Genomic DNA, 25,192 nt, shown 5'->3' on the forward strand with positions numbered 1-25,192 from the left:
AGAGCTCCCAAATGTAAACACTTGGTTATTTTCCTTAGAGTGAGAAATATAACATACTCAATTACATTGTTTCATAAAATTATTAAAATATAAAATTTTATTCAACAAACAAACATTTAAAAATATTCTGTTTGCAGGGCCCCTGGGTGGCCCAGTTAGTTAAGCATCTGCCTTCAGCTCAGGTATGATTTCAGGGCCCTGGGATGGAGCCCCAAATTGGGCTTTCTGCTCAGTGGGGAGTCTGATTCTCCCTCTGTGCTCTCCCTCTCTTTCTCTCTCTCTCTCTCAAATAAATAAATGAAATCTTTAAAAATAATAAAATTTAAAAAAAATTAAAATGTTCTGTTTGCCACAAAACAGAAAGGTGAGATTTGGGGTGGGAAAGGGAAAATGGCAAAAGATTTGGAGAAAAAATGGAAAAGATAATGAAAAAGACTATAAGTACCAAAGAATTCAGAAAGGTCATTAAGAAAGGTATACTGAAAGGCAAGGGAGACCTGAGATGGATGAGTAAGAACAGATAAAGGCAGAAATATTGAGAGATAGAAAAAAGAGAGAGAAGAACTATTAGGGAGGGACAGAAGAAGAGAGGACATAGGTGAGGATAAGGGTTATTCACAAACTATATAATGTATATTCCTGCTTTCTTTGACTTTGGGCTTCACATAGGTTTTCTTTCTTTGAAATTGAAGAAGCAATATAGCTCTGATTCTAAGTCTTCAAATTCTTTTAGCTATAAATACTCAAGAATCTTCACTGCAAGTGCTAAATTTACATGGAGACCAGGATTTTCTCAGCTCTAGACTAGGTGGTTGTACAGCATTTTTTTTGAAAGACTGAGGTGGCCTTATTACAGTCTGACTTTAGATTTTTGTAAGTGAGCTGGCCAATCCCACATGGGAGAAGAGGAGCACAATTTCCTCACAGGCCAAAAGGGAATAGTCAGGATAAAAATATTTATAGAGTCTTCACATCCCATAGGAATAATAATGGGAACCCAAACCAATGCAATCAAGTTATAATCAGACTTTAAAACATATGGCAAAACTATCTGTGTGATGGCCAAAGAGGTGGGATCTAACTTATTCATGAGAAGAAAAAAAGATCCAAATAAAGGTACTGAAATTGTGGGGTTAGAATAATTAGTTAGAGGGCGCCTGGGTGTCTCAGTTGGTTAAGTGACTGCCTTCGGCTCAGGTCATGATCCTGGAGTCCCGGGATCGAGTCCCACATCGGGCTTCCTGCTCAGCAAGGAGTCTGCTTCTCCCTCTGACCCTCTTCCCTCTCATGCTCTCTATCTCTCATTCTCTCTCTCTCAAATAAATAAATAAAATCTTTAAAAAAAGGAATAATTAGTTAGAATTTAGGAATGGTTTACTGTATTTAGTGATAAGATAGTGTTAGATAGTGAGGATGCAGGTTATCTAAATGCTCATTTCAAATGAAGAGGTCAATAAGGGACCAGTGGCAATTTCAGTCATCTACAAAAAGTAATTTTTGTTGGGGCACCTGTGTCGCTCAGTCATTAAGCGTCTGCCTTCAGCTCAGGTCATGATCCCAGGGTCCTGGCATTGAGCCCTGCATCGGGCTCCCCGCTCCACAGGAAGCCTGCTTCTCCCTCTCCCATTCCCTCTGCTTGTGTTCCCTCTCTTGTTGTGTCTCTCTCTGTCAAATAAATAAATAAAATCTTTTTTAAAAAAGTAATTTTTGTTTTAGTGTGGCTTAAGTTTATATTTAAGAGTGTTATGACTTTCCCCACCAAAGAAATTCCAGTCTAAGAAGACAGAACATTTGTTTTCCCATTCTGCCTTACCCCACTCTGTCACAAGTCTTTACTTAGTCTTATATTTTGTCTTTTGAAGTGTCTCATTTCATTTCTTCTCAGAACTTTAGGGAATGTGGTTGTGCTAGATATTTTATCTTCTCTTTTTAGGCATTTCTAGATAAAGGTTTCCAATTATATAAAAAGAAGTATTTTCTGCCACATGGTTTTTTTCTCCATGAGGAGAGATTTTGACAAAGCAATTGACTCTTTATAGGTGCTGGGCTGCCTTGTCTTTTTCCTAACTGCTGAGTTCAGTTGATTATGCTTTGCATTTACCAGAATTCTGTTGGCAAGTAGTGTGACATATGCAACAGAGAGCAAATGAATGAGAACTTTGCCTGAAGATTTTCTCTTTTCAGCCTTTCTCATTTATTATCTTAAAAATAAGTCAATGTATTAAAGTCCCATTTTATTCCTGCATGGAAGAAGAGGGTACTTATACAAATTTCTGTGAAGCCACCAGACCCTTAAAACAAATAAGAACTATGGATCTCACTTCCTTTTTTAAGTCAAGTCCCGTCCAAGTGGGATGCTTCATTCCAGTTGTGGAAGGGAGCTCTGCCATAATGGTTGTTGGGAAGGGACAAAGTACTTTAGGTAGCTAATGAGACATCCTAGGTGTTTTTCCATAAAACATAAGGCTTTTCCCAAAATGTGGTCCCACTTCACTGGAACAAACTGAAGCCAAATGGCTCTTTGTGTAGATTTTTAACCTTCCAGGTAGGACATTTATAAACCACCATCTCTATTGTTTTATTTAGTGTAACAAAAAGCTTATATTGGAAAGAAAACTGAAATGCAAGGAATTCTGCTTTATTACTAGAAATAAAAATGCTCAAAAAAAATAGAAATGCTCAAACCAGACAGCTAATACCTGAGTAAATGGGCTAAAGCACACATCCTTGCATATATTGGCTTAATCACTACAAAAATATTTCTGGTTTAGGGGTGACTGGCTGGCTCAGAAAAAGATCTGAGTTCCACAGGTAGAACATATGACTCTTGATCTCAGGGTTGTAAGCTCTCACCCCACATTGGGTGTAGAGATTACTTAAAAAAAATCTTAAAAATAAATATTTCTGGTTTATACTTCTCCCTCAACCCACCCTGGCCTACATTTCTATTGGTACATATATTTCTTCTTTGCACAAATAATTTATATTAGTCACTTATATGGATATCCTAAAACTCTACTTATCTATTTTGTAGATCAAAACATTTCTTTCATATAACCCTCAACATATTTCTGATTTAAAAATTAATAATCTTTATTTTTCTTCCTAGAGATTTAAGGATCACTTATAGATACACCTTCTAATTTTCTTTTTTCTTTTACTTTTTCTTTTTTTTTTTTTTTTTGGCCAGGTACATTTCTTTTTCCTCACTTTGCTTTCTGGATATTAAATAACTGTGTCTAAATAATTTTACATTGTGCTACTTCAGGCACCAAACCAGGACAATTTAAATATGATGAATGTACTAGTAAATTATTAAATCCTTTAGGTTCAATTGCAGTCCATTTTGTTCATACTGTCAGATGTTAGAACAGGGATACTTCCAAATTTATATATTCAGCTACATTCACTCTATTTCCCCTTCTGCTAAAATGTGAATATTTATTCCTTTGACATTACATGGCAGAAAGTCACTAGAAATGTAAAAAAAAAAAAATCAAATTCATTCCAGTAATATAAGCCTGAAAATAACTATTTCCATCACTAACATAATTATGTGTTCTTAAAAATAAGAGTTGAAACTAAACAAAAAAGTCTTAATATAGATTCTTTTTATAATTGGGACAATTTCATAAAATATTTGAAATTTTAACTAGAAGAAAAATATATAAAGTAGAGGAATTTAATTGGCTTTTTGTTTAGGTCTATAATCTAGCCTCTTCATTTAAAAGATTAGAAACCAAGAACTCAATTTCGTTCTTATCTTCACTTATGGATCTTTGGAAGATGGAACATCCATAGACTTTCTTTGGTGACTAGCCTCTTTCAAGGACTGAAATTCATATAATTTCCCTTTGTAGTTGAAAAAATTGTAACTAATTCAGTTCTTTTTTTGTGTGTGTGAAACTTCATCATCATTACCATCACTATCTCCACCACCTTAAGTACCTGCACTCCAACTACACCATCATCACATTTACTACCACCATCATTGCCACCATCATCATCAATCATCATTAACCCTGGAGTGCCTAACTCCTGAAGGTTCACAGTATAAGAGTGTAGGTCTAACATTCTCAAAGAAACATGAAGGAGATAAGCATATTTCACCAGATTTTTGTATATATGTACTGAATCTATAGAGACGGTGGTCTCACTGCAATTTTAAGCATGGAGAGACCAGAACTGAGACCTGAACATCTAAGTAGGGCTGATTTAGACTGAAATAGAGATAGGTAGTGATCAACATTCATCTTATGTTTGTGGCCTAATTTGAGGTTAGGCAGCATCCCAGCATGTTTTTCAGAGCTCCCACCACCTCCTTGTTCCTCAGACTATATATGAGGGGGTTCATCATGGGAGTGAGGATGGCACCAAGAATAAAGAGAACCTGGTCCAGCTTGGGACTATGGTAAGAAGTAGGCCTCATGTAGACCAGCATGGCTGGACCAAAGTATAGGCTCACCACAGTCAGGTGGGAGGAACAGGTGGCCAGGGCTTTATTCCTGCCCTCCAGGGAGTTCATGCGGAGGACAGCTAAGAAAATGAGAGCATAAGAGGACATGATAAAGGACAAAGGAATGAGGAGCACCACAATGCTTGTCATTACTACTGCCTTCTCATAAGCAGATATGTCCTCACAGGCCAATTTTAGGATGGCCATGACCTCACAGAGGAAATGGGAAATCTCTCTAGAACCACAGATGGGGAAATGCATAGCATATGCTGTGTGCATGAGTGATATAAGGGCACCTCCAGCCCAGGAAATTGTAGCCATCTGCAGACATACTTTCTGACTCATGATCAGGGTGTATCTCAGAGGGTTGCAAATGGCCACATATCGGTCAAAGGCCATGAGGGTGATGAGGATACACTCAGCAACTCCTAGAGTCAAGAAGAAAAAGATCTGAGTTCCACAGGCCACCTGTGATATATTTCTCTTCCCTGAGAAGAAGTCAACTGCCATCTTGGGTACAGTGCTAGAGATTAAAGTCAGGTCCATGAGAGCCAGTTGGCTGAGCAGAAAGTACATGGGTGTGTGGAGGTGAGAATCCACCCAGATCAGGAGAATAAGGATGAAATTTGTTGTTAGAGCCACAGTGTAGATCAGAAGGATGGCAGAGATAAGGACGTTGATATGTTTTATACCAGGGAAGAGGCCCAAGAGGATAAAATCCATATTTGAAGACTCATTTCTTTTATCCATGTTTTTGTCTTGTTAGAAGCAATCAATCTTGGGAACAAGCCAGATTTGGAGATATCACAAAGATTTATTGGATTCTGTTCCCCAAGCTCTTTCCTTTATTACCCTTATCAGCATCAGCAGGCTGTGATATTTCTGCAAATGAGAACATTTTAGCTAATTTCATGGCAAAGTAGGGTATCTCATGTCCCCACCTATCCTCTTTACTCACAGAACAAATTACTACCATGTGGGAGAGTTAATATCTATATTGCATCTATTAGTGGTAGCTCAGAGCTAATACTACCGTCTCCACTCCTTTCTATGTCATTGCTCAGAGATCCCTTTCCCCTCTTCCTTCTTATGCTCTCTCACTGCCCTACTTGAAACTTAGATAAGTATATATGTTTCATCCTTACTCAATCATACAGTTTTCCATCCTACTATATTCCACACACTGTGCTAAGTCTTAGCAAGACAAAGATGAATAAAATATAACTTCTGATGCTGAAGACTTTTAATCCTATTGAAGAATAAGGCCAGGTACAGGTACATATGAAAAAAAATTAAAAAGATGTTATAATGGAAGAATATACTAATCGACAACAAATCAGGAAAGAATATACAATGGAAATAAAGACAGTCTCTTCAATAAATGATGCTGGGAAAATTGGACAACCACATGCAGAAGAATGAAACTAGATCATTCTCTTACACCATACACAAAGATAAACTCAAAATGGATGAAAGACCTCAATGTGTGACAGGAATCCATCAAAATCCTAGAGGAGAACATAGGCAGTAACCTCTTTGACATTGGTTACAGGAACTGCTTGCAAGACACATCTCCAAAGGCAAGGGAAACAAAGGCAGAAATGAACTTTTGGAACTTCATCAAGATAAAAAGCTTCTGCACAGGGTGACTGGGTGGCTCAGTCATTAAGTGTCTGCCTTTAGCTCGGGTCATGGTTCTGGGGTCCTGGGATCAAGCCCCGCATCGGGCTCCCTCCTCCACGGGAAGCCTGCTTCTCCCTCTCCCATTCCCCTGCTTGTGTTACCTCTCTTGCTGTGTCTCTCTCTGTCAAATAAATGAAATCTTTTTAAAAAAAATCTTCTGCACAGCAAAAGAAGCAGCCAACAAAACTAAGAGTCAACCCACAGAATGGGAGAAGGTATTTGCAAATGACATTAGAAATAAAGGTTTGATATTCAAGATCTATAAAGAACTTCTCAGGATGGCTGGGTGGCTCAGTCGGTTAAGCATCTGCCTTCAGCTCAGGTCATAATCCCAGGGTCCTGGGATCGAGTCCCGCATTGGGCTCCCTGCTCAGCAGGGAGCCTGCTTCTCCCTCTCCCTCTGCTTGCAGCACCCCCTGCTTGTGCTTGCTCTCTCTCTCTCCTCTCTTTCTGACAAATAAATAAATAAAGTCTTAAAAAAATTAAAAAAGAACTTCTCAAACTCAACACCAAACGAACAAACAAACAAATAATCCAGTCAAAATATAGACAGAAGACATGAACAGACACTTCTCCAAAGAAGACATCCAAATGGCTAACAGACACAAGAAAAATTGTTCAACATCATTAGCCATCAGGGAAATACAAGTCAAAACCACAATGAGATACTACCTTACACCAGTTAGAATTGCAAAAATTAACAAGACAGGAAACAACAAATGTTGGCGAGGATGTGAAGAAAGGGAAACCCACAACACTGTTGGTGGGAATGCAAGCTTGTACAGCCACTCTGGAAAACAGTATGGAGATGACTCAAGATGTTAAAAATAGAACTACCCTACCACCCAGCAATTACACTACTAGGTATATACCCCAAAGTTACAGATGTAGTGAAAAGAAGGGGCACCTGCACCCCAATGTTCATAGCAGCAATGTCTACAATACCCAAACTGTGGAAGGAGCCAAGATGCCCTTCAACAGATGAATGGATAAAGAAGATGTGGAGCATATGTGCAGTGGAATATCAGTCAGCCATCAGAAAGGATGAATACCTACCATTTGCATCGACATGGGTGGAACTGGAGGGAATTATGCTAAGTGAAATAAGTCAAGCAAAGAAAGACAATTATCATATGGCTTCACTCACATGTGGAGTATAAGGAATAGCATGGAAGACCATAGGGGAAGGGAAGGAAAACTGAATGGGAAGAAATCAGAGAGGGAGACAAACCATGAAAGACTCTGGACTCTGGTAAACAAACTGAGGGGTACAGAAGGGAGGTGGGTGGGGGATAGAGTAGCCAGGTGATGGGTATTAAGGAGGGCATGTGTGCTGATGAGCACCAGGTGTTATACACAACCAATAAATCGTCAAACATTACATCAAAAACTAATGATGTAGTATATGTTGGCTAACTGAATGTAATAAAAAATGTTCATGATAAAAAAGAAAAGAAAAAAAGAAAAGTAATTCATATTTCCCACAAAAAAATAGTGAAAAATATAGATGATACACTGTACAGTGGAGATGGAAACTGTTCTTCAATTTTAAAATCTAGAGGAGTTGCATGATGAAACTCTAACTTAACATAGACTTTAAAAAAAACAAAAACAAAAACAAAAACTGAGGCATCAACTCTGTAGGCATTTAGAAAGGAAGAGTGTCTCAGAGATTGCCTAGCCCAGAAAAGTTATGTGGGTTGTCCAGTTCATATTGTTACTGAATGTTGAAGAAAAATGACTAAAAGTCACATCCCAGCCTTTTTTCCAATTACAGTCCACCTTCAGATCCTTATTAAGTATATTCATATTAGAGTTCTCATTAAATAAAGCCTTGTGTTGTTCTCTGCTTTATTAGGATAATGTTAGTTGCTTTAATAGATAATCTTCAAAATCTCAATGGCTCCAAGATAAAAGAACAGTATTTATTTTCAGATGAAGTCAAAAATAGACTGCTGTTAGGCAGATGGCTCTCTTCTGAGTGACTTTTCAGGTTCCCAAGCTCCCGACATCTAGTTGCTCACCATCTTCAACACTGACTGGTAAAGTCATTCTTTTCATCTGTATCAAACAGGAAGCAGGCAGGATGTGGGAATGTTAATGGGCCAACCCTGAAAGGGTTTCATTGGCCTTCCCCTAATAAATTTGAGTCCAATCACATAGCAATAGGTCACTGCAGGGGAGACTGGGAAGTATATTTAGCTCAGTGAAAAGGGGAAAAGAGGAAATATATTTGGTAAACTATCCTGTCATATTTAAATTACTTTGCACAAAGCCTATAAGTTGATTCACAGTGGGGGATACTCTTTTGCATTCCTTTACCACTTTACTTGAACATACGTGGTACTACAAGTACTTGTTGAATTGAACATACCTGTTACTCAGGAGGGCAGTTCCTCATTCCTCATTCCCCTTCCATGAATCTGATTCTAAGCCCTTTCAAAATAGAAGTGATCTTTATTTGGAGACCATATTAGTTATCTACTGCTGTTTAATAATTATCTCAAGATAGAACAGCAAACATTTATTACCTCACAGCTCTTCCCATCAGGAATCTGAGTGAACCTTCACTAGGTGCCTTTGCCTAAAAATTTCCAACAAGATTGTGAGCTAAGTGCTGGCTGGTGCTACAGTTTCAATTCTCCCCTGGGAGAGGAGCCATTTCCAAGTTCACTCAGGTCTTGTCAGCAGAGTTCAGTTCAGTCCTCCTGGGCTGTTGGACTGAAGGCTTCAATTTCTTGCTGGCTATTGATCGGGAGCTTCCTTTACTTCCTTGAGTTTCCATTGCCTATCACACAGATTTTCCAAGTTCATTGTATTTTTGTCAAAACTTTGAATTTTAGAGTTAGAAGGCACTTTGAAAAAATCTATTTTACTCTATCTCCAGTAATTTTTATCTCCCTGTTATTTTAGAGATGAGGAAATTACAGTTTAGAAAATTTAAATTGTTAGTCCCAGATCATTCAGGTAGTTAACAATGAAGGAACTATACCCAGGTCCACTATTATTTTGATTTTCTTGACTACACACAGAACTTTACTATAAATTATTTCTTGAGTTAATTTCAACTTATTCACATTAATTCTTTTACTTATAGAACCCTTAGGGAACAACTAAACATGCTCTATCTAAATCAGTGTAAAAGTCACTCTCATGAATAAGGACTGTGAAGGAATTTTTACACTTGATCTTAGCCAAAAGACTGAGAAGTGATGTGAAGGAATTTTTAGAAAACCATCCATATAACCAATTTTAACTTTTAAATTAGTAGTTATTATAGTTTATATGTGGATATTCATCATGTAGACCATAACTTAAATATGAATGTACTTCAATTTTATATATTTATAAATTTCATATGTGCATAAATCTTTACAATATCTGACCATTTAAATGATATCCACATGCAGCCCTTATGAAGGCTTGAATGAAGATTAGTAAATATATGTATCATTATTTCCTTTTTCTTCTATATCTTGAGATATCATTTTAATAACTATTCTATTTATAATTGTGAGGCAAATGAATCATTTCTGTTAGGCTCCAATGTGATATGACCAGCACAGACAGAATAGAAGATTGCATCATGGTGGTTGCATTTTGTTAGATTCTGCTACTTGATTTAAACCTGATTTAGTGGCCTGCTCTGCAAGTTTTTTTTTCCAGGTCTTACCCCTTGTATTGCCACATGTGTAGACTCAGACCTTCACTTCCCACAGCTTTCAATGCAGAACAAAGTAGTAAATAGGTTTATTACTAAGAGAAGAATGTGATAACCTTTAGGGTCCCTGGTGTTTGTGTGACCATGAATTTTTTTGGATGATGATGTGACAGGGGACATTCATTCTGAGTTCTGTCCCATTTCTAACATTGTCTTTTTGGTAAATTACTTTCTTTTTATTCTGGAAGGGCTTGGTGCCTTCTTGCTCTGATACACTATCCCTTATTAAACCCCTTCCAGCAAGGGATATGTATATGCAAGCCCTGTGATCTAACAGGCGGTCCTCTAATGAGGAGACACTGAGCTCCACAGGAAATAAAGTCAAGAGTTGAAGACACAGATCTCTGAAGAAGTCACTGTTGACCTGAGAGAAGCAGAGTGTGGAAACATTCTCAGTACCCATCCACATACAGAGCAAAATCAGCATCTCTTTGTCCTCTCTTCACTCATCTAATGATTCTTCTTTATGCATGCACTTACTGACTTCAATTCTATACACCAAATAAAGTGGCATGTTTAGTTTCCAAAAAGCATCTCTAGCTTCTTTTCTCTCATTTAAAATTTTAATCTTCCCCTCACCATTCTTTTCTATATTTTTGTCTTAGTTAGCCATCAACTCTATTACATCTTTTTTCTATACTTCCCTAAAGGGACCACCCCTCAAATTCTTTTGCATTCAGTCTCTCCCTTTTCTCTGGAAAATCAAAACCTAATTTCCCTGGTGGTTGCCAGTAGAGGAAAATATATTTGTACAGAAAATTTGTTAGTGGCATGCAAGGGGATGAACTTTGCTATTTCTGGATTATTGACAAACAATAATGGATGGAGCATTTCTTTCCTTTACACAACATTACAATCCACATACAGAAACCCACAATTCACAGATACTTCTGAGGGTCTTTATTTTTTTATAATTAAGTATTCTAAGTTTTACCACTTCTAGGAAAACCCTTTATCACTTTCAAGTTAATTGATTACTAGGAAAAGGAAGACATGGTTTGCTTCTTATCTCTGATTTGAAGGGAATCATTTTAATAGGCAACTGAACATAATGCAAACACATCTTAAACTTAATCTTAAACTTTGGATGTTTGTGAAATATTTTTTTTATCTTAGTCAAAAGAATAGCTTCTGACATCACTGAAATGAAACTGTTTATGACATATGTTAAATACAATCAAGGTAAATGTTATGTCATAAAGGAAACCATTTTCCCTTTTTTCTCTTACCTTAGTTTTCTAGTCGAATCTATGAATAACTTGACAACCTGTGTATTTTTCTTTTACTTTTGTCCATTTTCTTGAGCTAATCATTTCAAGAGAACAGAACTGACAATTTTTGTTGCCATTTTTATAGGAAAATCCAGAAAATTTTATGTAGGGTTTTTATGCTTAAAATGTCTCCCGGTTTTGGATTTCAACCAGCTAATGGGAGAACTCCTTTCTGTGCAGTTTTCTGCAGTGACAAGAATCATCACCCACCCTTTCTAATTTCTTTTTCTTTTCCCAAAGGGCTCAGTAAAAGCAGATTCAAAGCCCTCCCTGGGTCCCTGCAGATCTTTTTGTTATCTTGACTGCCTGTTCTGGGCTCTACCTAAATTAGTTGTGTATACAAACTGTGATGGGTGTGTTATTGAGATTTACATGGTTTTGCTTTGAGATCAAAACCAGCAAATTTTATTTATACTGGAATTTAGAGTTGACAAAAAATGATTTCACTTATTTTATCTCACATAATCCTCAAAGCACAATGTGAGGTGAAGACTTTATGCATTCTTATCTCAACAACTGGATAGTGAAAATGGTATTTTAAGATCACACAGTTACTAAGATTCGGGGTTGTGACCCACACCCTCTTCTCCAGACTCCAGAAGGCATTGGCTTTACCTTTCTAAGAACTCTTGGTGGATTTGTGCCATTTCCAAAATAACCAATAGCAAAATGAAAGTTCCTATGTGCCTTTCACCTACCTTTCCTAAACTCCAGGAGATAGAATAAATGGGAAAATATTAGTTTATAAAAAAAAAAAAGATAGTTCATTTACTTTACCAGATTCATGTTGGAGTGATTGTGTGTGTGTGGGGGGGATGCACATGCACATGTGTGTAGTATAACCATTATTAGGGTACATATAGTTGACTTCGTAAATAATTTCAGTTAGAAGCACATTCAGATAGATACTAGGTTAACACTCTTACCCATAAAATAGACTCAAGGGATTAGTGATAACCCTGAAATCCTAGTGGTGAGTTAACCAGGCATTGTAATTTTTACCACATATAAAATGATTTTGCTGGCATGAGTGAAAATATGACACATATGGATAGTCTAAGGAATGCATATTATTCTACCTGGAGGTGATGATTTAGTTCCAATCCTTAACAAGCATATCACACAGGTTTGTCTTGAGTTTTGACTGAGTTGATCCATCAATTTCAGCTATCATCTGGATATACCCCATTCTATTTGTTGTGGATAAAATAACACCAGTAATAATAGCTAACTTTCATGGAGTGTTTTCTAAGTGCTTAACACTCTGCTAAGGTCTCTCTCTGTGTTACTTCACTGAATGCCCATAATCTTCACAAGAGCTGCTTGACATCATCAGTAATGGCCATCAAAATTTGTTCTACACTTGAAAAGATTTAAACAGCTGAGTGCATGATAAAATCCAAAATCAGTTTATCTTATGTCTACTAAACAATGACCAGTGACTGCTCATTTGTTACTGTCTTTTAGAAGCATGGTACATTTTGAGTTCATTTGGTGTGATGATTGTTGAAACCCTGCCCTATACAAGATAAAAGTATATACTTTATGGTTTTAATGCGAGAAATATATTCACATACTGCTAGGGACAGTGCCTTGATGTCTTATTCTCTAAAGCAAAATTAAGGAATAAATACAGGGTTGAAGGCACGGGCTATAGGACATGGTTTAGAGTTAATTCTAACGGCAGACCTAGGACATTTTCAGAATAAACATGTTTTCCAAATTTTACTTAACTGGTCTCTGGAGCTCTGGAGTTGGCTTTAGTGAAATAGTTTTCTAAAGAAATGCAACTACCTTTCCATTTACTCTGTCTTCTTCCACTGGCTATTCTGAACCTTCCCAAGGGCAGTGGGTCTATTTTCAAGTGTACTCATAATTTGTAGTCTCTGCCCATTGAGCAAAATCTCAGAAAATCTAATTATCTTTATTTTTATTCTTTTTAAGATTTTATTTAAATTCCAGTTAGTTAACATAGAGTGTAATATAAGTTTCAGGTGTACAATATAGTCATTCAACAGTTCCATACATCACCCAGTGCTCATCACAACAAATGTACTCCTTAATCCCCATCATCAATTTGACCAATCCCCCCCAAACTTCACTATTATAAACACCAGTTTGTTCTCTATAGTTGACAGCCAGTTTCTTGGTTTGCCTCCCTCCCTTTTTTCACCTTTGTTCATTTGTTTTCTTTCTGAAATTCCACATATGAGTGAAATAATACAGTATATATGTCATTCTCTGACACATTTCACTTAATATGAAACTCTTTAGCTCCATCTATGTCATTGCAAATGGAAAGATCCATTCTTTTTCATGGCTGAATAATATTCCATTATATATACACACATAAATATACATACATATATACATATATATATATATACATATATATAAAACTTTTATATTTATTGAAGAGACTATCTTTTTTCCTTTGGATATCCTTTCCTGCTTTGTCAAAGATTAGTTGACCATACATTTGAAGGTCCACTTTTGGGTTATCTATTCTGTTCCATTGATCTATGTGTCTATTTTTGTGCTAGAACCATACTGTCCTGATGACTACAACTTTGTAATACAGCTTGAAGACCAGGATTATGATGCTTCCAGCCTTGGTTTTCTTTTTCAAGACTACTTTGGCTATTCAGGGTTTTTGTGGTTTCATACAAATTTTAGGATTGTTTGTTCTAGCTCTGTGAAAATTGCTGGTGGTATTTTGATAGGGATTGCATTAAATGCGTAAATCGCATTGCATGGTATAGACATTTTAACAATATTTGTTCTTCCTATCCATAAACATGGAATGTTTTTCCATCCCTTTGTGTCCTCTTCAATTACTTGAATAAGTAAGAGTTCTATAATTTTCAGAATACAGATCTTTTACCTCTTTGGTTAGGTTTATTCCTACATATCTTATAGTTTTTGGTGCAATTGTAAATGGGATTTATCCCTTGATTTCTATTTTTGCTGCTTCATTGTTGGTTACAGAAATGCAACAGATTTCATAACATAAATTTTGTATCCTGTGACTCTACTGAATTTGTGTATAGGTTCTAGCAATTATTTGGTGGAGTCTTTTGGGTTTTCTACATAGTGTATCCTGTCTTCTGCAAATAATGAAAGTCTGACTTCTTCCTTGTCATTTCGGATGTTTTTAATTCTTATTTGTTGTCTGATTGTTGAGGCTAGGACTTCTAGTACTATATTAAATAACGGTGGTGAAAAAAAAATAAATAAATAAATAACGGTGGTGAGAGTGGATATGGCTGCCTTGTTTCTGATTCTAGAGAAAAAGCTCTCAGTTTTTCCCCACTGAGGATGATACTAGCTGTATGTTTTTCATATATAGCTTTTATTTGTTGAGGTATGTTTCCTCTATCTCTACTTTGTTGAGGGTTTTTATCAAGAATGGATGTTGCACTTTGTCAAATTATTTTTCTGCACATATAGAACAGATCATATGATTCTTATCCTCTCTTTTACTATTGTAGTAATATCTCATTGGATGATTTGTGAATATTGAACCACCCTTGTAGCCCGGGAAGTTCACATTTGATCATGGTGAGTGATTCTTTTAATGCACAGTTCAATTTGGTTGAGGTCAAAAAGGTTGCTGCCTGTGTTCTCCTCTAGGATTCTGATGGACTCCTGTCTCACATTTAGGTCTTTCAACCATTTTGATTCTATTTTTGTGTGTGGTGTAAGGAAATGGTCCAGTTTCATTCTTCTGCAGGTGGCTCTCCAATTTTCTCAACACCATTTTTTGAAGAGACTCTCTTTTTTCCATTGGACATTCTTTCCTGCTTTGTCGAAGATTAGTTGACCATAGAGTTGAGGATCCATTTCTGGGCTCTCTATTCTGTTCCATTGATCTATGTGTCTGTTTTTGTGCCAGTACCATACTGTTTTGATGATGACAGCTTTGTAATCTTCTGGAGCTTGTGTAATCCGGAACTTGAACTCTGGAATTGTGATGCCACTAGCTTTACTTTTCTTTTTCAAAACTCCACTGGCTATTTGGAGCCTTTTCTGGTTCTATACAAATTTTAAGATTATTTATTCTCTTTCTTTGAAAACAGTTGATGGTATTTTGATGGGGATTGCATTAAATGTGTAGATTGCTCTAGGTAGCATTGACATCTTCACAATATTTGTTCTTCCAATCCATGAACATGGAACATTTTTCCATTTCTTTGTGCCTTCCTCAATTTCTTTCACGACTATTTAATAGTTTTCTGAGTACAGATTATTTGCCCCTTTGGTTATATTTATTCCTAGGTATCTTATGTTTTTGGATACAATTATAAATGGGATTGATTCCTTAATTTCTCTTTCTTCTGCCTTGTTTTTGGTATATATAAGTGCAACTGCTTTCTGTGCAATGATTTTATATCCTGCCATTTTACTGAATTCCTGTATAAGTTCTAGCAGTTTTGGGGTGGAGTCTTTTGGGTTTTCCACATAAATTATCATCTGCAAAGAGTGAAAGTTTGACTTCTTCTTTGCCAATTCAGATGCATTTTATTTCTTTTGCTTGTCTGAATGCTTGGCTAGGACTTCTAATACTATTTTGAATAGCAGTGGTGACAGTGAACATCCCTGCCATGTTCCTGATTTTAGAGGGAAAGCTCTCAGTTTTTCCCCCTTGAGAATGATCTTCGCTGTGGGTTTTTCATAGATGGCTTTTATGATATTGAGGGATGTACCCTCTATCCCTATACTCTGAAAAGTTTTGATCAAGAAAGAATGCTGTACTTTGTCAAATGCTTTTTCTGCATCTATTGAGAGGATCATAGGATTCTTGTTCTTTCTTCTATTAATATATTGTATCACATTGATTGATTTGTAGATGTTGAACCAACCTTGCAGCCCAGGGATAAATCCCACACGGTTGTGGTGAATAATTCTTTTAATGTACTGTTGGATCCTATTGGCTAGTATTTTGGTGAGAATTTTTGCATCCATGTTCATCAAGGATGTTGGTCTCTAATTCTCCTTTTCGATGGGGTCTTTGTCTGGTTTTGAGATCAAGGTAATGGTCACCTCATAAAACGAGTTTGGAAGTTTTCCTTCCGTTATGTTTTTTGGAACAGTTTCAGAAGAATAGGTATGAATTCTTCTTTAAATGTTTGGTAGAATTCCCCTGGGATGCCATCTGGCCCTGGGCTTTTGTTTGTTGGGAGATTTTTGATGACTGCTTCAACTTCCTTAGTGGTTATAGGTTTGTTCAGGTTTTCTATTTCTTCCTGGTTCAGTTTTGGTAGTTGATACATCTCTAGGAATGCATCAAATTCTTCCAGATTATCTAATATGCTGGCATAGAGTTGCTCATAATATGTTCTTATAATTGTTTGTATTTCTTTGGTGTTAGTTGTGAACTCTCCTCTTTCATTTATGATTTTATTTATTTGGGTAACTTCTCTTTTCCTTTTAATAAGTCTGGCAAGGTGTTTATCAATCTTATTAATTATTTCAAAGAACCGGCTCCTAGTCTTGTTGATCTCTTCTACTGTTCTTTTGGTTTCTATTTCATTGATTTCTACTCTGATCTTTATTATTTCTCTCTCCTGCTGGGTTTCGGCTTTATTTGCTGTTTTTTCTCTTGCTCCTTTAGGTGTAGGGTTAGGTTGTGTATTTGAGACCTTTCTTGTTTCTTGAGAAAGGCTTGTATTGCTATATACTTTCCTCTTAGGACTGCCTTTGCTGCATCCCAAAGATTTTGAACAGTCGTGTTTTCATTTTCATTGGTTTCCATGAATTTTTTTAATTCCTCTTTAATTTCCTGGTTGACCCATTCATTCTTTAGTAGGATGCTCTTTAGCCTCCATGTATTTGAGTTCTTTCCGACTTTCCTCTTGTAATTGAGTTTTAGTTTCAAAGCATTGTGGTGTGAAAATATGCAGGGACTAATCACTATCTTTTGGTACTGGTTGAAACCTGATTTGTGACCTAGGATGTGATCTATTCTGGAGAATGTTCCATGGGCACTAGAGAAGAATGTATATTCCGTTGCTTTGGGATGGAATGTTCTGAATATATCTGTGAAGTCCATTTGGTGCAGTGTGTCATTTAAAGTCTTTATTTCCTTGTTGATCTTTTGCTTAGATGATCTGTCCATTTCAGTCAGGGGGCTATTAAATTCCCTCACTATTATTATATTGTCAATTACAATTGTTAGATCTTCCTGTTGGATAGACCCTTTAAGTAGTATATAGTGTCCTTCCTCTCCTCTTATTACAGTCTTTGTTTTAAAATCTAATTTGTCTGATATAAGGATTGCCACCCCATCTTTCTTTTTGTGTCCATTAGCATGGTAAATTGTTTTCCACCCCTTCACTTTCAATGTGGGTGTGTCTTTGGGTCTAAAATGAGTCTCTTTCAGACAGCATATCAATGGGTCTTGTTTATTAATCCAATCTGATAGCCTGTGTCTTTTGATTGGGGCATTTACCCGATTTACATCCAGGGTAACTATTGAAAGATATGAATTTAGTGCCATCGTATTGCCTGTAAGGTGACTGTTACTGTACATTGTCTGTGTTCCTTTCTGGTCTATGTTGCTTTTAGGCTCTCTCTTTGCTTAGAGGACCCTTTTCAATATTTTTTGTTGGGCTGGTTTCATGTTTGCAAATTCCTTTAGTTTTTGTTTGTCCTGGGAACTTTTTATCTCTCCTTCTATTTTCAATGCCAGCCTTGCTGGATATACTATTCTTGGCTGCATATTTTTCTCATTTAGTGCTCTGATGATATCATGCCAGTCCTTTCTGGCCTTTCAGGTCTCTGTGGATTGGTCTGTTGCCAATCTAATGTTTCTACCATTATAGTTTACATATCTCTTCTCCCGAGCTGCTTTTGGGATTTTCTCTTTGTCTCTGAGACTCATATGTTTTACTATTAGATATCAGGGTGTTGACTTATTTTTATTGATTTTGAAAGGGTTTCTCTCTGCCTCCTGGATTATGATGCCTGTTTCCTTCCCCACGTTAGGGAAGTTCTCTGCTATAATTTGCTCCAATATACCTTCTGCCCCCCTCTCTCTTTCTTCTTCTTCTGGGATCCCAATTATTCTAATGTTGTTTCATCTTATCTTATTGCTTATCTCTCGAATTCTGCCTTCGTGATCCAGTAGTTGTTGATCTTTCTTTTTCTCAGCTTCTTTATTTTCCACCATTTGGTCTTCTATATTGCTGATTCTCTCTTCTGCCTCATTTATCCTAGCAGTTAATGCCCCCATTTTTTATTGCACTTCATTAATAGCCTTTTTGATTTCGACTTGGTTAGATTTTGGTTCTTTTATTTCTCCAGGAAACATTTCTTTAATAACTTCCATGCTTTTTTCAAGCCCAGCTAGTATCTTTAGAATCATGATTCTGAACTCTAGGTCCGACATTGCACTAATGTTCGTATTGAGTAGGTCCCTAGCAGACGGTACTACCTCTTCTTCTTTTTGTTGAGGTGATTTTTTTCGTCTTGTCATTTTGTCCAGAGGAGAATAGATGAATGAGAGAACAAATTGCTAACAGGTAACAACGTCCCCAGAAAATATACTCTAATCAAATCAGAAAAGACCTGAAACCAGGGGAAAAGAAAGGGAAAGAAAGAGAGAAAAAAAAAGAAAAAGAGAAAAACAAACAAAAACAAGCAGACTATGGTCAAATATGATCAGGCTGGTGCATAAGTCAGTGCCACACACTGGATTTTGGGTGTATTTTGGTCTGTTAGAAGAAAGTGCCTCCTAAAATTTAAAAAAAAGAAAGGCTTATTGATGTACAAAATAATGGTTGATATGATGAAGTGATGGAATATGACTGTAAAGATGAAAAGTATAAAAAATTTTAAAAAAAGGAATTGATAAGATGTTTGAAAAAAGAAAGAAGAGGATTAAAAAAAATGAGAAAGAAAGAATAACAAAAGGGGAGACAATGTGATCAGGCAGGAGACTAGAAAAAAGCCATACACTAGAGATTTAGGGTATATCTTGATATGTTAGAAGAAACTGTATCTCAAAATTTTAAAGAGAGAACAACTTATATATATATGCCAAAAATAAGGGTAACTACTGTGAAGGGATAGAATATGATTCTATAAATGAAAAATAAAAATGTTTTTTTTAAAAAAAAGGATTGATAAGACGTTGGTTGAAAAAGGGAAAAAGAAAAATTCAAAAAAAAACAGTTAATAAATTAACTTTGAAAGAATAATGAATCATGGTAAAAAAGCCGTGAATTCTATGTGCAGTATACCCTTAGCGCTGGAGTTCTCCCATTCTCATTGATCAGTAAACTTGGTCTTGGCTGGCTGTTCATGCTGATCTTCTGGGGGAGGGGCCTGTTGCCATGGCTGTCAAATGTCTTTGCCAGAGGTGGAATTGCCCCGCCCTTGCCCAGTGTGGTCTAAGCAATCCTCTCAGGTTTGCTCTCGGGAGCTTTTGTTCCCTGCAAGTAGTCTGTACAGAGTTGGAGGATGACAGTGAAAATGGCAGCCTCCCATTCTCCACACCGGAGGAGCTGAGAACTCAGGGCCCCACTCCTCAGTGCACCCCCAGAGAAAAGCAGTCAGTCACTCCTGTCTCCCTGATCTCCGGCCACACTCCATGCTCACCCGGCGTGTGACTGAGCGTTTCTATCTCTGGCACCCGACCCCGTGTGGAGTCTCCAAACCCAACAGATCCCTGCGGTGCACTCCTGCGCTGCTCCTCCCGGGGTGGAAGGGGAGTCTCCCCGGATCTGCTGCTTGTTGGGTCCTTGCTGGAGGACAAGTGGCCCAACTGTCGCCAATCACAGTTTATGGCCACCCCGACGTGAGAACCCGCGCCTCGGCTCCGGCTCTGCAGCCGGCTTCCCCACTCTGATACCTGGGAGCTCTGCCCTCCTCAGGCACCCCTGGTCTTTCTGTGCCCCCGAGGGTCCTGAGATCACACTGTCCTGAGAGGCTTCCACTCCCCCCCCCTCGCTTAGCCACTGGGGTGATATCCCTCAGTGGAGGCGACTTCTAAAATTTCCAATTTTGTGCTCTGCTGCTCTAACACTTGCCAGAAGAGGCCAACAGAGGCCCCCTCCTCCGCCGTATATCCTCCCGAATATCACCTCGGATTCACTTCTCTGTACATCCTACCTTCCAGAAAGTGGTCGCTTTTCTGTTCAAAGTGTTGTTGCTATTCTTTTCTTTGATCTCCTGTTGAGTTCGTAGGTGTTCAGAATGGTTTGGTCCCTATCCAGCTGAATTCCTGAGACCAGATGAAATCCAGGTCTCCTCCTCCTCTGCCATCTTGCTCTGCCCGGCCTGTAATCCAAATATTCAAGGGTTTTGGTAGATCTGGTCATCTCTAGGACTTGCTGCACCCTGAGTGAGGGTCTTCAGTTGCCCCCAAGTTGGGGGTGTTGTCAGGGGCAATTTTCGTTTTCAAGGTCTCCTCAAGGAGAGTGTTAGGATCTCTCAGACAGGGGGTTGGGTAGTCAATCCCTACAGCACCTTGAGACCTCTTCTGTTGTCTTTATCGCCGGTCCTGGGCTGGACTTTCCGAAGAGGTATCCAAATTGCTCAACTGGATCCATCTGGAATGACACAAGCATAACCAGGGCCTCGGGTAATTTCCCGGGCAACCAATTATTTTCCTCATTTTTTATCCACACGGGTGTGTCCTGAGTTGATATTGAGGCTGGCGAGAAATGTTAGTCAGCTCTAGTATATGGTTCTCCTTGGGGTAAATTTAAAAAATTTAAAATAAATAAGGTTTGTGCCATGATGTCTTGGGGGGCGATTCCCCCTTTCGTTTTAGACATAGTTCTATGGAATTGTTTCTTAATGGTGGCATATGCCCTTTCCACTACAGCCTGTCCCTGAGGATTATAAGGAATAGAAAAGGCAAATTTCTCCTTATCCTCAGGGTGAATGGCTATGTATAGAAGCAATCCTTAAGATCTATTATTATCAATGGCCATTGTTTGGGAATGGCTGTAGGAGTGGGTAACCCAGGCTGCAAGGCACCCAAAGGCTCCATGATGGGATTAACATTCCAAAGGTCCATTAAGAGCCTCCACTTACCTGATTTCTCTCTGATAACAAAAACAGGAGAGTTCCAAGGAGATTGTGAGGCTCTATCTGTCTTGCCTGCAATTGTTCTTGAATAATTTGTTCTAAGGCCTGCAATTTTTCTATCGGAAGGGGCCATTTAGGAGTCCAAACTGGGGAAGAAGTTTTCCATGTTATTTTAATAGGGGCAGGCCTCTTTTCCTTAATGGCCCCTAGAAAAAAGGGTGACCCAGTTCAGCCCTTTGAGTTTGTCCTTTGGCAATGATAGACTCCTTTATGCCTAAGCCTTGTCCTGGTTTATAGCCCATCTTTGTCATGATTTGATTAACTCATTGATTTTGCGGGTTGATTAGCCTGGCTCCCCACTATTGCAAGAGGTCTCTTCCCCAAAGATTAATGGGGGTATTTAAGATGAAAAACTGGATAATTCCTTCTAATCTATCTGGTCCCTCACATTTAAGTGGCACAATACATTGTCCAATTTCTTCTGCTGTCACAAAACCTATTCCTTCTACCGAACTAGAGGCCAGGTATTAGGCCAATGCTCAGAGGCTATTACGGAAATATCTCTCCAGAGTCTGACCTGAGAAAGTCCTTCCTCTGATTTTAAGAGTCATAGAAGGACGATCAGTCTGAGTCAGTAATGAAGCCCATTTAACCATGAGAGGATCAGTACTACCGAATCCTCGTCTGATCTGTTGGGACTGACCAATTTGTACATAGGGCAATAATAATAACTGAGCAATTCTATCCCCTCCCTTAAAGGTCCAAGAAAGCTGAGTCTGTGTGACCACCATTATTTCTCCTTCATAATCAGAATCTATTACTCCAGTCATCACCTGTATTCCTTTAAGATTTAGGCTAGATCTTCCTAACAAATACCCACGGTTCCTCTTGGTAAAGGTCCATAATAACCCATGGGTATTTTTGGAGGCCTGAGAGCAGGGTGAAGACTTACTGTAAAAGGAGTGGTTAAAGCTATTGCGGCACTTCCCTGGGTGGTGGGACTGAGTGATAACATGGAAGGTGTTTGTGTAGCAGGAAGTTGGTGCTAGAGAGACAACATATTGAATCCCCCATTGTTGTTCAAGGCCCGGAGGTGGCCCTGCATCCCATTTCCTGACCTTAATGGGAGTGGGTTACCTTGCTTGTCAAATTTGGATTTGCATTCCTTGGTCCAATGTTTGCCTTTGCCACAGTGAGGGCAGAGGCTAGGGGCTGTATTAGAAAGAGAATTGGCTCTAGTTTGGGGGGTTTTACAGCATTCCTTCTTGACATGTCCTACTTTCCCACAATTATAACATTTTATATCCTGTTGTTTTTGTAGGGCCCTGAGCTGAAGGGAGGCTATCCAAGCTTGATGTGTAAGAGTACCAATATTTCTACATAGACAAAGATAATCGAGAATGTTTCCTGTTTCCCTATGTGGACGATGGCCGCTTGGCAGTCTTTATTAGCATTTTCAAACGCAAGCTGTCTTAGCAAGTGCTCTTTAGCATGTTTAATATCTACTTGGCGGTCAATAGCCATTTCGAGCAAAGAAATAAAATCAGTATATGCTTCTGTAGGGCCTTGCACAATTTTTATATAACTTTGCCCCACTTCCCCTGAAGGGGTTAGCTTTTCCCAAGCTGTGAGAGCGATTTCAGATACCTGCTCTGTCGCTGCAGGTAGAGTGTTAAACAAATGTTCTCGAACCTCTGAAAAGGGGCCAGAGGCAGTGATCATGGTGGGTTGAAGAAATATGATGCATGGCTGGGTTATCCCGATTCGCCTGGGCTTTCATATAGGCAGCATCTGATAACCACATTTTCCATTGTAATAAATGCTGTGGCTTAAGGCAAGCCCGTGCAACCATATGCCAATCGTGAGGGATCCATTCCCCAGAATTTGCCCAAGCTTTCAAAATCTCTATAGTATAAGGGGCTGTGGGTCTATATAAGTGACAAGCCTTCTTTAGTTCCCTTAAAGCATTTAAATCTAATCCATCATAGAGGGACCCAGCAGCTTATGTTCGGTCTATGGGGAAAGCCATAAATAGATCATTAGCCCCTTGCTGTCAGAGTTCCTTTTCAAGAGGTGAGAGAGCTAGAGAGGCTCTATTAAGAGGTTATAAATCTACTGCAGAGGGAGGTTGATCATCTTCGGTGGGGTCCTCCGTTAAAAGCAGTGGGGCCGTGGGTGGCGGCCGGGACTGTGAAGCCGCGAAAATTTTACTTTCAGTCTTAGCCTCTTCTAAAGTCTCATCATCTAATTCATATGTATGTAAAGAGTTGGTAATTTCTTTAGCATCCTCAGCCGGGAATAACTTATCCCCAGTTTCCATTGTATTGACCACCACTCGTACTAAAACCCAAATGGGCCAGAAATCAAGGGGAATCGTTTCGCCCTGTCTCATAGCCTTCAAGACATTATTTTTCACTCGGACCCAAGTCTCCTCATCTAAGGAGCCTTCGTCCGGAAACCAAGGATTATATTCAACTACTGTTTCCAAACATTTTTCTATGTGCTGCTTAGTAACTTTAACTCCATATCCTTTAAGAAAATGATGAATCAATACAGCAAAACCAGATGCTTTCGAATTTGATTGCCCCATAACCCTGTAATAAACTTTCCTACCTACCACCTTTTGTAGGGTTCCTATTGCTGGCCGATCATTCCTCAATGGGAGCTTCAGGTCCCTGTTCGGCGCCACTTGTCGACCTCAGAGAGTCGGGGACCTGGGGCAGCAAAGGAACTGAGAAAAAAAGACAACAGTATAGTGAGGCACAGGAGACCCTGAGCGAGTGGCCCCAGGTGCTGAGGTTTATTTTCCGCACTCTTATATACCTTCTACAGCAGGGTCATAATAATGCACATTCCTCCATGTATCCAGGATTAGTCAAGTAGGTGAGAATCTTTAAAACAGAATAAAAGAACAAAGAGGGGAGTGCCCAGTGTGCTGTTTACAGGACAAGGGAACAAAGCGGGGAGTGTACAGTGTGCTGTTTACAGCTGGCTTCCTATCTACAAAACATCTTCTGCTGCATAATTTAGAACTGACCACACACATTCCAAGGGCATTTCACTCTGATCCTTTTGGGTTATTTTTAACCCTGCAATCTGGAGTTTTCTCAGAGATCTCGGAGTCTGAGTGAACATGCACCAGTTGTTGTTGGGGCGTTGTTTCCCACAGTTGTGATCACTCCTCTTTTATTCATGGTTTTGTTTATTTGGGTTATTTCTCTTTTCTCTTTGATAAGTGTGGCCAGGGGTTTATCAATCTTGTTACTTCTTTCAAAGAACCAGCTCCTGGTTTCGTTGATCTGTTCTACTGTTCTTTTGGTTTCTATTTCATTAATTGCTGCTTTGATCTTTATTATATCTCTTCCCCTGCTGGTTTTAGGCTTTATTTGCTCTTCTTTCTACAGCTCCCTTAGGAGTAAGGTTAGGTGTGGGAAACAGAATGCCACAACGACCACTGGTGCATGTTTGCTCAGACTCCGAGATCTCTGAGAAAACTCGAGATTGCAGGGTTAAAAATAACCCAGAGGATCAGAGAGAAATGCCCTTGGAACGTGTGTGGTCTGTTCTAAAGTATGCAGCAGAAGATGTTTAGTAGACAGGAAGCCAGCTGTAAACAGCACACTGGGCACTCCCCTCTTTGTTCTTTTATTCTGTTTTAAAGATTCTTACATGCTTGACTAATCCTGTATACATGGAGGAATGTGCCTTACTATGCCCCTGCTGTAGAAGGTATATAAGAGTATTGAAAATAAACCTAAGCACCTCAGGCTGTTTGCTCTGGGTCCCCTGTGCCTCACTGTACTGTCATCTCTTTTTTCTCAGTTCCTTTGCTGCCCCAGGTCCCCGACTCTCTGAGGTCGACAAGTGGCGTCCAAACAGGGACCTGAAGCCCCCGTCGAGGAGTGATCAGCCAGCGATAGGAAACCTACAGAAGGTGGTAAGTAGAAAAGTTTATTACAGGGTCATGGGGCAATCAAATTAAAAAACATCAGGTTTTGCTGCACTGATACATCATTTTCTTAA

General features: G+C 38.6%; 1 protein-coding gene across 1 annotated transcript; it reads right to left on the minus strand.

The window, feature by feature from the left end:
• Positions 1 to 4,267: 4,267 nt before the first annotated feature.
• LOC113928625 (olfactory receptor 56-like) lies at positions 4,268 to 5,206 on the minus strand. The gene has a single exon (XM_027604475.1). The coding sequence runs from the start codon at positions 5,204 to 5,206 to the stop codon at positions 4,268 to 4,270; it is 939 nt and encodes a 312-aa protein (XP_027460276.1).
• Positions 5,207 to 25,192: the final 19,986 nt, after the last annotated feature.

Source organism: Zalophus californianus, chromosome 5, assembly GCF_009762305.2.
Source record: "Zalophus californianus isolate mZalCal1 chromosome 5, mZalCal1.pri.v2, whole genome shotgun sequence".
Lineage (NCBI taxonomy): Eukaryota > Metazoa > Chordata > Mammalia > Carnivora > Otariidae > Zalophus > Zalophus californianus.